The following is a 13,287-nucleotide window of genomic DNA, read 5'->3' on the forward strand; positions in this document are numbered from 1 at the left end:
GGGGAGCTGGGGAGGGAGGCGCCAGCCTGTGGGAGCCTGATCTTGGTCAGCGGTGGTCAAAAGAAGGAGATGCGAAGTACGCACCTGCGACCCTCGCCTCATCGCGCCCTGCCTGCACGAGTCAACCCGGCGACCACTTCAGAGCGAGACGACATGGTGCGCCGAGGGGAGACGCATGTCCAGCAACGACGGCGAGACAGCTGTTCGTGCGTGAGCGTGGTCGAGAGAGAACGCAGGCAGGCGCTCACCTAATCTCACTGCCGTCGATCGTCCACGCCCCACGAAAGCCCCAGACGCCGGAGATGCGAGCAGCGCTGCATGCGCTGTGCTTCGTTGAAGAAAGCAAGGAAGGGGGAGCTTGGAAAACCGTACCTCTGAGCCAGGGAGCTGGGACATCATGGGGGAAGGGTCGAGGAGGCCGACCGACGGCATCTGCCGAGCGCATGTGCTGTGCCGCGCCCTCGGCAGCATCAAGGCGATTACCATGTATGGTAGAGGCGATTACCATGTATGGTAGGGTGGCTGTGCCCGCTGCGTCGGCGTCCGCCCGAAATTCACCGTTCAGGCCGTTCGACTCGCACGCACGCTCGGGCGAGGGGGCACCGCCGCGCGTTCTTCCTAGCTTATCCGGGCTCGAGCCGGTGGCTGAAGCCCCAAGTGCTGTCGCCCAGGGCGATTACGGTGGCCACGAACTTTCAATCCTGCCTCTTGCCATTTGTACAATGATTTATTCTACGGCTGTCAGATCTTCAAGACGATCTGCAGCGAGCGCAACTTCGGCAGACGGCCCAGGTAAGGTACTGTCACGTACGAGCCCTTCCAGGCCACGTGAGCCTTATTGAACCAGCACAGTACACAGGTAATGCACAGCAGAACGAGGATCAAAGCCTTCACGGTTGATTAACGCGACGCTGACAATTAGGGCGAGTGGACACACCAAGACTAGCCACAGAATACGCTTCAAAACGTCCAAGGTGGTCCACTTTCTCGTCGGTCTACCCCCACACTGACGACAGTAGAACTGCGTATTCTGGTCTTGGCAGATGGCGCGGAATTCCTTCTGTCTAGGAGTGAGCTGCGCCTCGCCCGGAAAGGTACCTTCGACTCACACTCAGCGTGTGGCCAAGGGATATCAACCCTTGATTGGTAATAGTAACCTTGTTCTGCCCTTCTTGCCACACAAGGCCATCGGACGATGTGCGCGACGAGGCGCGGCTCGGAACAGGCGTCATGGTCAAAGAGGCTGGCGATGCAGACGGGCTTAGTTATGACGATGGCCAGAAAGGATTAGTTACGATGACGGACGCGCAAATGTCCTTACTTATATACAGGCCCAGACAATGCATCTTTGGATCGATCTCTGTTCGTCAAGGTGTTTTGATCGCGTGTTATTGAGGGAAAGGACCATCGGAATGGACGAAGGCACTGCAATGAACTCAATGCAAAGTAAATTTGTCATTTGACAAAGGTTCAATCATCAATCAGAGTAGCAAGGATCAACGCGCCATCGCAAGAGGTTGGCAAGAGGCCGTAGCGGTAAAGTGTTTTCACGTGTTTGCGAACGATCGATGCCGCTGACCCGGATGATCCGGGGCCAACCTTGCACGTGTTCATATTGGAGACGCTCAGTAGTCACCCGAAGTATCGAGGGCGCTGGGGATATCTTTCCGATCTTGACGCACATTTTGCAACTCCTCAAACCAATGATCATTATCTGGACAAACCAATCTTCTTTAATCTCTTTCAGTCCTTTGGGTCCGTTTAGGGACCTTACCGCTTCCTTTGCTTTCAAGGGATGAACGAGCTTTGTGCTTTGAGCTATTTTTCTCTCCCCACTTTATAAACCCGGGGCTTCTCGACTCAGAAACTCATATTGGACGCCATGGGAGATAATATGGCGCGGCTGGCACCTGCCTTGGAACGACTGCAGGACGACGTCACGGACCTAGCTAGTATATTGTATTCGGAGGTACGTGTGTTCCCTTCATGCCAATTCCACCCTGATCAAAAGTACAGACCCCTTTTTCTGAGCGCAATCACGCCGTACTGAATATCCTGACTGATTCCCTCGAGGTTCGTCCTCTAAATCCGACTGTCGAGTCTTCATCGAACTGCTGCAGCAATGCGTTTGGAAGGCCTCATGCTCGCGGATCCGTCGCATACCATCGACCAAAGAGCTTTGCGAGGACATAGAGGTATGCTCACCATTATCTGTTGCGTCCTGGACTATATTCTGATGGGAATATCCTCGTCCAGTATCTACAGCACTTGCTCCGCACAGACGAGTCTATCGTCTCGATTAGAGCCGCATGCTCTAAGACAGAGGTACGGGCCCAAAATTTGGTGCCTACAAGTGACGCTTTATGTCGTATACAGCACCTCATCATTGCTCCGTCTCCCAGTGCCCAGCAGCGCGAAACGGTTCAAGGCGCCGAGTGGTGCCGGCTTGAGGTTTGGTTGTCCGCTAATAGTCGAATGTGATCTGAATCAGGCTCAAAACATTGCAGGAGAATGTGGAGACGCTGCAGGTATGTGCTTCTCGGACCCTCTCAGTCATTTTCTTACTCTATTCGCCGACGTAGGACCTCTTGACAGCGAGCTCCGAACGTCAAAGAAGGCTGAAAACGGTCCTCAACGAACTACAACGCGAGAAAGCTTCGCTCGATACAGATACACATCCATCCGATACGAACCTTCTTTCTGATCTCACGCAACGGGTGGATTTGTTGGATAGAATTCGCCAAGTTCGTATCGTCTTTATACAAAACCTGGCTGCTGATAAGCTTGTTTGAAGCTTTACTCTGAAAAGGTCGAAGCCAACGATCTACTGCTCAAGTGTGTCGAAAGGGAGAAATACCTGAGATTAAGAGAAGTTCGCAGCAGGGTCGACGAGCAACGCGTAAGTATCAGCGCTTCGATTCTCCGATGAACCTCACAGCAGAATCAGGAGTCTCTCGAGCTAGCGAAAATCCGGTTCGACGATGCGGAACAAGCTCGTCTTATCGAGTGCCGTCGGTTGACGCGCGAGATTGAAGCTCTCCGTTGTAGTGCTGATCAGCAGCAGCGCAACGTTGTCGAGGTAAGGTATCGAGACCCGATGCATGGTTCGGTTCAACATACCATCGAGCAGGACACCGCTAGCCTAACTGATATGATCACAAGAAATAAGGGAACAATACAGGTGCGCGCGACAACTTCCTGTCAATGTCCGAGGGTGATTGGGTTCATCATCGAACAGGCGCTCTTGAGCGAAATTCAGGTATGCGATGGGGTTCTGCAGTGTACATAAGGCATACCGACGCATAATCAGAGACTCACGACGCGGACCACGAGTGGAATAGGTGGAATAGATGATGCCCTTCAGGCGCGGATCATGGCGCTTAAGGTATGCCTGATCATATACAACTTGCAGTGGTACTGAATGTGCTCCTGAGAGCGACCCTTCGCTGAATAAACCGGTGGGATCTACATATTGCTCACGGGTATGCAGCTAAGCAGCAATCCTAGAGCGCAACTCAAACGCGCAGTATGCTTCCGCAGGTTCGTTCAGTCCAGCTTTCATGTCACCTCCGTCTCAGTTGACTGGGTAGAACAACAATGGCGCGAACAACCCCGTCAATGACACCTCTGGGTTCGTTAGACCATTGGCACCCATGGTCGTGTCGGCACCCATCAGCCGTCCCTACCGCGGAATGCCGGGTGTAAGTCCAGCTTCCTCTTATGCGCATATATCTGATCATTTTCAGCGTCTGGCATCGTCCGTAGCCGTACACCATCAATCTCATGGTCCATCTACGCGGCACCATAGCGCTCATGGGCTTACTTCGGTGCGTACGGCCTTTCCTGCATGGCTCACGTTCGACTAACTTGGTAGATGGATGTGTGTTCAAGCGACAGCGAGACGGAGCTGAAGCTCAATCGTTACCTGAAGGCAAAGGAATACCACTCGGTGCGTGCATTCCCTCTACTCAAAGCGCCGACGGTGACAGATATTTCAAGCCGCCTCGGAAAAGGACCGTACGGATGGCTTCTCAACATCTGCCAGTATCCCGTTGCGAGAAGCGGCTCTCATCAGAGCCGTACCAACACAGCGCGGTGCGCAAGAATCGGATGGGCGACAGAGGTCAATCTGTCAAGACGGAATGGATGGGACTCGCGGGGACTCCTGGAAAGTTGCACTGTAAGCAAGATCGCACGCGTATGATGATGCATAGCTCAACGTGAGGGAGTAGCCCATCTCCGATCCGTCTCTCTGGATCTTCCCCGGGGATTGAACCAGCTGGGCAACACGTGCTACCTCAACTCTTTACTTCAGGTATGCACGACACGCCACATCGCGGAAAACACGTACTAATGTCCTCCAGTTCCTCTACACAATCAATCTTGTGAGAGACGCAATCCGTAGCATGACCTCGGATCTCGTTTTTGGCCAAACAATCAGAACAATACCCGACAGCAAAATTGAGAACTATCGGGTGGGCGGCAGGTTAATCAAGCGGTCGGAAATTCTGCGGTCCATGGAATGTGAGGCTTGTGAACTTCATAGCATTTTCAGGTCCTGATTTCTCCGTCTCATAGTCGTCAATGAGCTCGCGGACCTCTTTAACCGACTGCAGAGCGATATGCAGCCTTCCGTCACGCCCAGCGTTACCCTAGCAAAACTTGCTCTGACCACCGGAAACAACGTGGAGAATAACTGCGGCGAGATATGGTCGGTTGACAGGGATGGAGACGTCGCAATGTGGAACGTGGGCCCGCTTAGGGACGACCAGCTGCTTTTGGGTGAGCGCCACCTGAGTTGAATAGCCCACCGTCCCACTCAATTCCCAAAGGCAATCAGCAGGACGCCTCGGAGTGCATGGATCAGTGCACTTTTCAAATCGAGGTTGCTATTTCGGTATACCAGGACGGGCGTATATCAAACCCCGGGATCGAAGTGAAGTCTTTTCGGCGGTATGAATGTGATCATGCGCGCTGGCAAAGGCTGACCTGTCATTCCAGGCTATTCTATGGCACCTACAAGCAATCCTTCGCCGCTTCTTTGCGAGATGAACTTGCTCCACTTGGCAGCGACATACACGGACGCGAGGTCCCTTATACGTATTTGCCCCTGAGCAATCTGGAGGACGGTATCGAAATCCATGACGGCCTCGACGATTTTTTCTGCGACGATGTCCAATTAGAAGGCGTGCCATGCAGGCTGAACAGGGAGCTCGTCGACGTGCCACTCCTCCTGCAGGTCCGGCCTCAGGTTCGTGGACAACTCAGTTCGGTGACTTTGCGCTGACTGCAGCACAGCGTGTACTGTTTGATCGCAAACATCTTCGACCTTACAAGGACCAGAGCTACGTCAAATTCGGGGAAGCCCTGTATCTGGACCGCTATATCCGTGGTGGGGATCCACAAAGGCGTAAGAGGTATAGGGCCATTCAGGATGAGCTACTCGTCTGTCGGAATCGCCTCCGCCAGCTAAGGCAGAGCCAAACGGCCGTCGGCCCGTCCGGAAAAGTTTTGCAGAGGCGGTATGACGACTGGAACGAAGAGATAGGCGACGTCGAACAATTGGCCTTCGCGCTTAGGTTAGAGCGGGAGACCCTCTGGGCTGGTGATAGGGATGTCGCTTACGACCTCACTGGGGTTTTCATGCATCAAGGTGCAGACCATTCGTGCGGGCACTACTACTTCTACTCTCGAAACATCCCCGCGCGTCCAGACGAGTGGTACAAATTCGATGACTCGCAGGTCACGATTGTGAACAAGGCAGAGGTGCTTGCCGACACATCTGGAACTACGGCAAATGCGTACTTGGTGAGTGTCAATACGTTAAACGCGCTCGAACCTGCTTGACGTATTCAGCTTGTTTATGCTCGAAGGAATTCCGAAGTTGTGCGCGCACAAAACCGCTTGTGGAAGACCCACATAGGTCAGGAGAGGTAGATTAGTGATGTATGCTGGGTTGAGAGTACTGTAACTCGCGCGCTACTATGAGATACCGCCCATAGTCTGAATCCTTGGGACAAGCCGGGTTACATGTCGCGTGGACTTACTCAGAACTAATTTTTACCGAAGCCCTGTACCCTTCGCGTTCAGAGCTTGGCGGCGAGGTATTCGATTGGGGGATCGAGGAAGAAAGCGAAGCTCTGCCCGATTATGAAGAGATCAACATCGAGGACTACTTCCCAAGTACCAACTACCGCGACGTCGCTGTTGGGCGGGTCTGATGACGTCGATGTACAGCGTGTCCCATCTACCTACCTACCTACTTGTCATCCTACCTGACATAGCTTGAGATCCTTGGGAGGATGAAATGTGGATTGTGTGCCACGATACTCCTTTACGATGACGGTTTCCCTAGAACGAGAGCGTGCGAGTCGAACGGCCTGAACGGTGAATTTCGGGCGGACGCCGACGCAGCGGGCACAGCCACCCTACCATACATGGTAATCGCCTCTACCATACATGGTAATCGCCTTGATGCTGCCGAGGGCGCGGCACAGCACATGCGCTCGGCAGATGCCGTCGGTCGGCCTCCTCGACCCTTCCCCCATGATGTCCCAGCTCCCTGGCTCAGAGGTACGGTTTTCCAAGCTCCCCCTTCCTTGCTTTCTTCAACGAAGCACAGCGCATGCAGCGCTGCTCGCATCTCCGGCGTCTGGGGCTTTCGTGGGGCGTGGACGATCGACGGCAGTGAGATTAGGTGAGCGCCTGCCTGCGTTCTCTCTCGACCACGCTCACGCACGAACAGCTGTCTCGCCGTCGTTGCTGGACATGCGTCTCCCCTCGGCGCACCATGTCGTCTCGCTCTGAAGTGGTCGCCGGGTTGACTCGTGCAGGCAGGGCGCGATGAGGCGAGGGTCGCAGGTGCGTACTTCGCATCTCCTTCTTTTGACCACCGCTGACCAAGATCAGGCTCCCACAGGCTGGCGCCTCCCTCCCCAGCTCCCCCTCCCGGCTCCCGCAATCTTCGGTCTATTCTGGCTCGCCCTCGGGCTCGATCGACGCGTCGGGCATCTCCCAGAAGCCTCGGCGTCATGCTGGGGATGCGCCGCGTCTGTGCTGGCGTGATCTCGCGAGCGTCAGTCACGGCTGGCCTACCGCCCTTGAGAAGATCCGTCTCTCACGCTGGCGCCAGGACCGGGGTCCCGCCGCTCCGTGCGCCCGGCTCTATGCGTAGGACGACCGACCGCATCGATGGCGGCCTGTCGTGCAAATGAGTGCGTGAATCCGGGCTCGTCCGCGTCGAGGCTCGCTCTAACGTGCACTTTCTCAGCGCACCGGACCGTGATCAGCGTAGCTCATCTGCGCTTGACTCGCCACCGGCCCTCTCGGCGATCTCCTCCCCCGCTCGTCAACTTGCGCCCCGCCCCTGCGCTTGTCCGACAACGCGGACAAGATATCCACGATAGACCAACGTCTCACTCGATCACCATGGTCAGCAGAGACCGCCAGCGGGTTCTCAAGAGTGCTCGGCCTCGGAGCGACCTCCAGCTTGCGTTGGTGTGCGACGAAGCTGATCTTGGGACTTCCATACAACACATTTACGCACTATTCTGTAGAATATCCATCTGCTATTCGACCGTTTGCTGCTCAGACGTGAGCTCGTGCCCCTCACCCACTGTTTGGAGCCGCCGGTGCTTCGACGATCACCTTACCCAACGGGAGCGATCTCTGCAACCCGAAGATCAACACGACGTCGATCCTCAACTTTGTCAACGACGAGTCGGCTGCTGCGAAGCTGGTGGCCGTGCGGCTGTTCAACTCGGACGGGGCAGGCCTGCGATGACCCTGGACCAACGCTACTTCTACTTACGCCCACCGCCCACGCTACGCGCACGGCTCAGACGACAGCCGGTCCGCCTCCTCGCACGCCCTCCGATTCGCGCGCGCCCCGTCGGGTTGTCGCCCGGCGTAGCCCGCCCATCTTCCTTCGATGTGAGGTACCGGTTCGTTCAGTTCTTCCCGAAACGAGCTTCAGCCGTGCAGTCATGCATTATGGATTCCTTAGTGCGTCCAAGCAGCTTCATTGCCAATCCAACCTCCCTTCATCAGAGCCGATCAACCGACAATGGAAGAAAGCGCAGGATGATCAATGCGCTGAAACAAGTCAATGGAAAGAATCTCTTGCTTTGTGACGAGGAATGGATACCGCCTTATAAGATACCTTCCTCAACTCCAGACTGCGTGCTAATCCTCTCCAAGCTTGCCAGGTGCGCTGGGAATATCTCGCCCTTGTCATGGCCTCCGACACCATATCCTATACTCCGTCTCCAACTCTGACTGCGGGCCCACCTTTCGAACCTTTCCCGGTTGATTCCCAACCCATCGACTCAGTCTTGATCGTTCAAGTGGGAAACGACAGGACGGCCCACAGCAGACGCCAGCTTCAGCTCAACGGCCTCAATGTACGTTTCTGGTCATCGAACTCTCGCAAACGACATTCACCAACGTTCGTTAGGAACTCAGGGAATTCTTTCTCGCAGAGTCTGGCTATACTGAGCCACCTGACGACATCGAAGGGGACGAGTTCTGGTACAGGCGTGTTCGCGTGATGTTCGACGGTACGAGCGAGCTCCTTGCTGTAGACCTCGAGTCTTGGGATGGCCTACTCCCGCGCATGGCAGAAGTCCACTTAATGGCTTGTACACCGCCGACTCCTTCAAATGGAAATTCACTCCGAGGGACAACGTGGCGTAACCTCGTCAGTCAATGACCATTTCTTCCTTCCTTCGCCACTGAATATCACTTAGATCATCTCTTCTTGGGCCTGCTCTTTCATCTTGTTATGGCTGGTGATCCATCACCGCGGCGTTCTGAAGCTTCACGTCCCATAGAGCACTGTAATGTTACTACAATAAAAGAGATCCCGGGCTAAGCGTGCATCGGACACGTCATCAGTCGCTAATCGAGCACGTAGTCAGATAGATGAGAGCTAAGGTTCGGAGGAAACCTGTTCCACACTCGTGGTCTCCAGTGGCAAGCACATGACGTTGACCTTCCCCTCTCGTACAGCGCGCGCGGCAGAAGCGCGGGCGTGCTGCATGGCTCGTATGTCACTGTTTGCATGGGCGCCCGCGTCGGGCCCGCCGAGCTTTGTACCATCGCGCGCGAAGGCGGACCGGAGCAACTTAATGCGCCGCGGATTATCATGCCGACCTAGGGTAGTTACCGGCACTGATCAAGGAACGTTTTGCAGGGAGTAACTTGATGGCATCAGGAAAGAAATGTGGTCTGTATATAGGCCGGTACGGTGCGATGAGGTGGAACCGGTGGGCTCACCAGGAGGATAACAGGCATCTTGACCTGCCCGATTCCTGTGAGGGTGCTAACCTCGGCGAGCCCAGCGCGCCCATTCACGCCTAGTCGTGCGAGCTGCAGCATGCCATCGCTTTCCTTGCTGGAGGAAGAATGGCGGCCAGAGACCGCGTACTCCAGACATCAGTCTGTCAGTGCATGGCATATGAGAGCTCAAAGAAATCATATGCCGCGACGGCTGATCGTGAAGTTGAACATGGCCACGCGTGATCTCGGCAACTGCGCGTGATAAGAGTCGCATGGCATCAAGCCGTCACGCAAGTCCGACGGATCACACTGCCCCACGAGGTGCACCGTCCTTTCCCCGCCAACTCCAAGGATCCATCGTATCCAACCATGCGTATTGACTCCGTTCCCTTTATAACTTTGACCATTGTATGTTAGCTGTCCATTGTGGCTTACGCGACCATTAGTGCGCGGACCAATCGTCATTGCCTTGGCGGGCGCATGGAAAACCACGCAAATGAGAACATAGGTCTTTATGCCACTGCGTTCAAGATGGTCTTCGGGCCCTTCAGAGATATAAATGCGAGGCAAAGTCCTTCCTTTTCCTCCACTCTTCACCTCTCACTGTGGGTCTGATATTCTTGATGACTCAGTATACGCAAGTCGCCGTTCTCTCCGGCCAGAAGGACGGGGTCCTGTCCATAGGTTTCTCCGCGTGCGGCACATTCTTGGTGGCAACTGGTATGCTCTAGGCGTGCATTAGTATCACACAAGCAACTGACTCTGCGAATTGAAGGCTATGCAGGTGTCTGTATATGGGATGTAGCAACGCAGAAGGACGTCGCCATCCCCTCGCCTCCGTCGACGCTGACAGAGAAGCACATTTATACCCGCTCGGTGTGGCTACACTTCGAGGACACGGGCATCCCCATTCTGGTACTGGGCTCGATGCGTGGCGATATAGCCATCTGGAAGTGGGTCGCGAGCAGAGGCGTATGAGACACCGTTCTTCGCACGTAGCGTCACTGAACAAAATCCAGGCTTTCTGTCATACAACTCGCATTCGGTGCTCAGAAGAACAGACAGAAGTCTTGTCAATGGACGTTCTTCGTCGTTCTGTACCATGCGACGAGTGGGGCTGCGTTGCAGTTTCCACAGATAATGGCCGCCTTTTGGTCTGCCTTGTCAGCCCCTCAGGGGATCAAATTCGTCGGCTCTTCGTTGTTGACCTGCCTCCGCCCTTCTGCCCGAAGACTGTGAAGTTCGATGCGTCGTCTCGAACAATTGTGGCCTTTAGCGCGACCGGGGGAACGATGTGTGTAAACCTGGCCATTTTCCGTGATTGAGTTGACCTTTCCTTCAAGGGCGCGTTTTGACTATGACACAGGCCATGAGACTGGCCACAGGGACGATGGCCCGGACGTGATGTTTGTAACCTGCTGCATGGCTCTCGGATACCAGACTTACCGTTTATCACCAGGGCCTCCGTTGCAGTGGACCCGACAAAGTCGATCTTCGCCGCCCATACGGGATCCACCATCGAAATTAACCTTCTGAAAAAGCAGAAACACATCAAGAGCATCGACATCGGAGCACCAGACATCTACTATCCCATGTACATGGCGTTTGGGGAAGGCGGGGACATTCTGGTGTCCGGAACGGACAAGGGTCGTGCTTTACTGCACAATGTTGTGGACGGCAGCCTCGTTCAAACTCTCTTTTACCCAAAGGGCGGATTGGTCCAGCAAGTCGCGGTACGTTGAGCTCAGGCTGGCATTCTGTGTACTCACGATTGAGCAGACATGTACTGTGACTGACCTGCATTTGGTGGCGATTGCAGGATCGAGCATACGCAGACCTCCCGACGTCATTTTGTATTGCAAGCCTCGCTCTGAGCACGGCCATGCTCAGATAACCAAGCTGACTGAAGCGCATCGCGATCCGGGCACCCAAGAGTCCGGTACCAGCGCCTTCGAGCGCATGTGCTGGGGTGTTATGATTGCGCTATTGATTGTGTACGGCGCAATCGTGGTAGTGAGTGTTTAGGCAACCCTTATTTCTCCGCTTATGTCTGTGCAGACGCAACACCCCGTTCCCTTCTTGGCAGGAATGTAAACCGCAGGCTGCCGTTCCGGAGTGTCAAGTACAGTAGGGAGTAGAGTTTGACCTTCTCCAATGAAAGCGAAGTAACATGACTAGATTGCAAGAGTGAAACTCGGGGACAATAATAGGCTCCAGCCCCGGTGAACGACAACGACGAGACAGTCAACTGAGAAAAAGCTATACGGGCGCACTGTAGTAGGATCCCAAAATTCAGTCATAACATTTCAAACGGCACCTGGCACCTGTAACCGGAACTCGGCGGCTTCAGCGCCGCTCCGGGATCATTGTTCCAGAAGCAAACGAGATGCTACGACGGCATCCCCAACAACCCACAGATCGTGCCGTCCTAAGGTTGTTCAGCTTAGCAACGACTCCCCCAGGCCATTGTCCGCGAAGTCGAACACAACTGCTCTACCAACGCACTCGGGGTGAGAGGACTCGAGCGTGGAGCGCCAGCGTCGCCGTTGAATGCAGCGATAGCTACGGCACGCCCCTCATGCTATGTCTGGGATAGCAGCCCCATTTTCAGCAGCCACCGATTCCATGAACTCACTCGAAGCTCGCTCGTGATGCAGATCGTGGTGTGTGCGAAGATGCATTCCGTGGATCCGGGCTTGTGTTAGTCGCGCAGTGCTTTCACGAGCTCGCGCAGGACATCGCTGATCACGCGCTCGACGACATCGAGCGTTCGGGGATGCATGAGTACAATGAGGGTCGACACTATCGAGTCCGGCCGGAAGAGCTCTTCGAGACGCCGCCACTCCGTCGCGAGCGGGTGCTGAAGGTTCGTAGGACGCGGTAGCAGGCGCGTGAGCAGCAGCAGGACAGGGAGCAAGAAGGTGGGCGTGCAGGCCATGGCTGTCCCAGCCAACGAAACACGCAGGCGACTCACCATGGTCTCCACCAACCTGGACGTCGATACAGGCGCCCCGGGCTCGATCGCGCGACAGGTCGACCGCAGCAGCAAGTAGTAGTAGTAGTAGTAGTAGTAGTAGTAGTAGCGAGGCCCTTGCTGCCAGCAGTTGACGGTTCATCAGGACCTCCGGCAGATGCATCGCAGCAAGCGTCGGATCGTACGCCTCTTTGCCCATACCCGCCAAACGCCATCTCGTGTAACCGTAGGTTACGCGCCTGCGTGATGGTCTTCTGGATCGACGAGCAGCCCCAGCCGCGGTCGTCCGCCAACTTCATGACCACCGACAGCACCGTACGACGAGGAGCTCTCCTTCAGAATCAACAGATCTGCACTGACGCAGAGCAACGTCGCCTGCCTCCGTTCCCCGACAGAGGTGCTGGAAGTCGCTGAGTGATACTGGATATGCACGGTGAGGAAGGTGATCCATAGGTTCGGGGTCGTGGCGCATTGACAACATTCGTCCAGGCTGGCGAGACGCCCGCGGGATCATCGTGCTCATGCCTCACGAACCGGCGATGGCAAGGGACAGGTAACGTTGGGCGACGACCCAACGCGGCGCGCGCGATTCGGAGGGTGTGCGAGGAGGCGGACTGGCTGTCGCCGGAGCCGTACACGTAGCGTGGGCGAGGGGGGAGGCGTAAGTGAAAGTAGCGTTAGTCGACGGTCGTTGGGAGCCTGCCCCGTCCAGAGTTGAACATCCGCACGGTCACCAACGTCGCAGCGAACGGCTCGTCGTTGACAAAGTCGAAGATCGACGTCGTGGTATCCTTCGGGTTGCAGAGATCACTGCCGATGGGCAAGGTGGTCAAAGTCAAAGCACTGGCGGCTTCAGCGGCGGGTGAGGAGGACGGGCTCATCAGACGTCTGAGCCAGCCAACGGTGGAATAGCAGATGGATATTACAGAGCAAGGCGTAAATGTGTTGTATGGAAGTCCCAAGATCAGCTTCGTCGCACACCAACGCAAGCTGGAGGTCGCTCCGAGGCCGAGCACTCTTGAGAACCCGCTGGC

At 55.4% G+C, this 13,287-nt stretch overlaps 4 protein-coding genes across 4 annotated transcripts in view; 2 read left to right on the forward strand and 2 right to left on the reverse strand.

Annotated features, from left to right (window-relative positions):
- Positions 1-486, reverse strand: part of SCHCODRAFT_02603837 (uncharacterized protein) — a gene marked incomplete at both ends in the record, with an annotated part of 1,600 nt that extends 1,114 nt beyond the window's left edge. Inside the window, 2 exons of the mRNA XM_050344060.1 lie at positions 249-328; positions 373-486. Of these exons, the coding sequence (XP_050196905.1) occupies positions 249-328; positions 373-486 (194 nt within the window). The remainder of the gene's footprint in view (positions 1-248; positions 329-372) is intronic.
- A 1,396-nt stretch (positions 487-1,882) lies between these two features.
- SCHCODRAFT_02603838 (cysteine proteinase) lies at positions 1,883-8,831 on the forward strand (the record flags this gene model as incomplete). Its single annotated transcript, XM_050344061.1, has 33 exons — positions 1,883-1,969; positions 2,017-2,073; positions 2,121-2,195; positions 2,257-2,325; positions 2,377-2,451; positions 2,508-2,528; positions 2,795-2,899; positions 2,942-3,079; positions 3,131-3,259; positions 3,365-3,385; positions 3,491-3,540; positions 3,641-3,701; positions 3,766-3,827; positions 3,892-3,949; positions 4,000-4,180; positions 4,215-4,315; positions 4,365-4,524; positions 4,579-4,782; positions 4,833-4,953; positions 5,002-5,251; positions 5,299-5,808; positions 6,003-6,215; positions 6,514-6,573; positions 6,618-6,697; positions 6,834-6,861; positions 6,920-7,152; positions 7,407-7,497; positions 7,557-7,593; positions 7,626-7,752; positions 7,842-8,004; positions 8,208-8,402; positions 8,456-8,623; positions 8,748-8,831. 33 exons carry the CDS (start codon positions 1,883-1,885, stop codon positions 8,829-8,831), a joined length of 4,014 nt encoding a protein of 1,337 aa, XP_050196906.1.
- Positions 8,832-9,902: 1,071 nt separating this feature from the next.
- Positions 9,903-12,163, forward strand: SCHCODRAFT_02522049 (uncharacterized protein; the record flags this gene model as incomplete). The annotated part of the gene is made up of 8 exons (XM_050343486.1): positions 9,903-9,999; positions 10,055-10,232; positions 10,299-10,390; positions 10,456-10,573; positions 10,739-11,012; positions 11,170-11,292; positions 11,742-11,942; positions 12,014-12,163. The coding sequence occupies 8 exons, from the start codon at positions 9,903-9,905 to the stop codon at positions 12,161-12,163; spliced, it is 1,233 nt and encodes a 410-aa protein (XP_050196907.1).
- Positions 12,164-12,930: 767 nt separating this feature from the next.
- SCHCODRAFT_02522048 (uncharacterized protein) lies at positions 12,931-13,134 on the reverse strand (the record flags this gene model as incomplete). Its single annotated transcript, XM_050343485.1, has 1 exon — positions 12,931-13,134. One exon carries the CDS (start codon positions 13,132-13,134, stop codon positions 12,931-12,933), a length of 204 nt encoding a protein of 67 aa, XP_050196908.1.
- Positions 13,135-13,287: the final 153 nt, after the last annotated feature.

Source organism: Schizophyllum commune (assembly GCF_000143185.2).
Source record: "Schizophyllum commune H4-8 unplaced genomic scaffold SCHCOscaffold_19, whole genome shotgun sequence".
NCBI lineage: Eukaryota > Fungi > Basidiomycota > Agaricomycetes > Agaricales > Schizophyllaceae > Schizophyllum > Schizophyllum commune.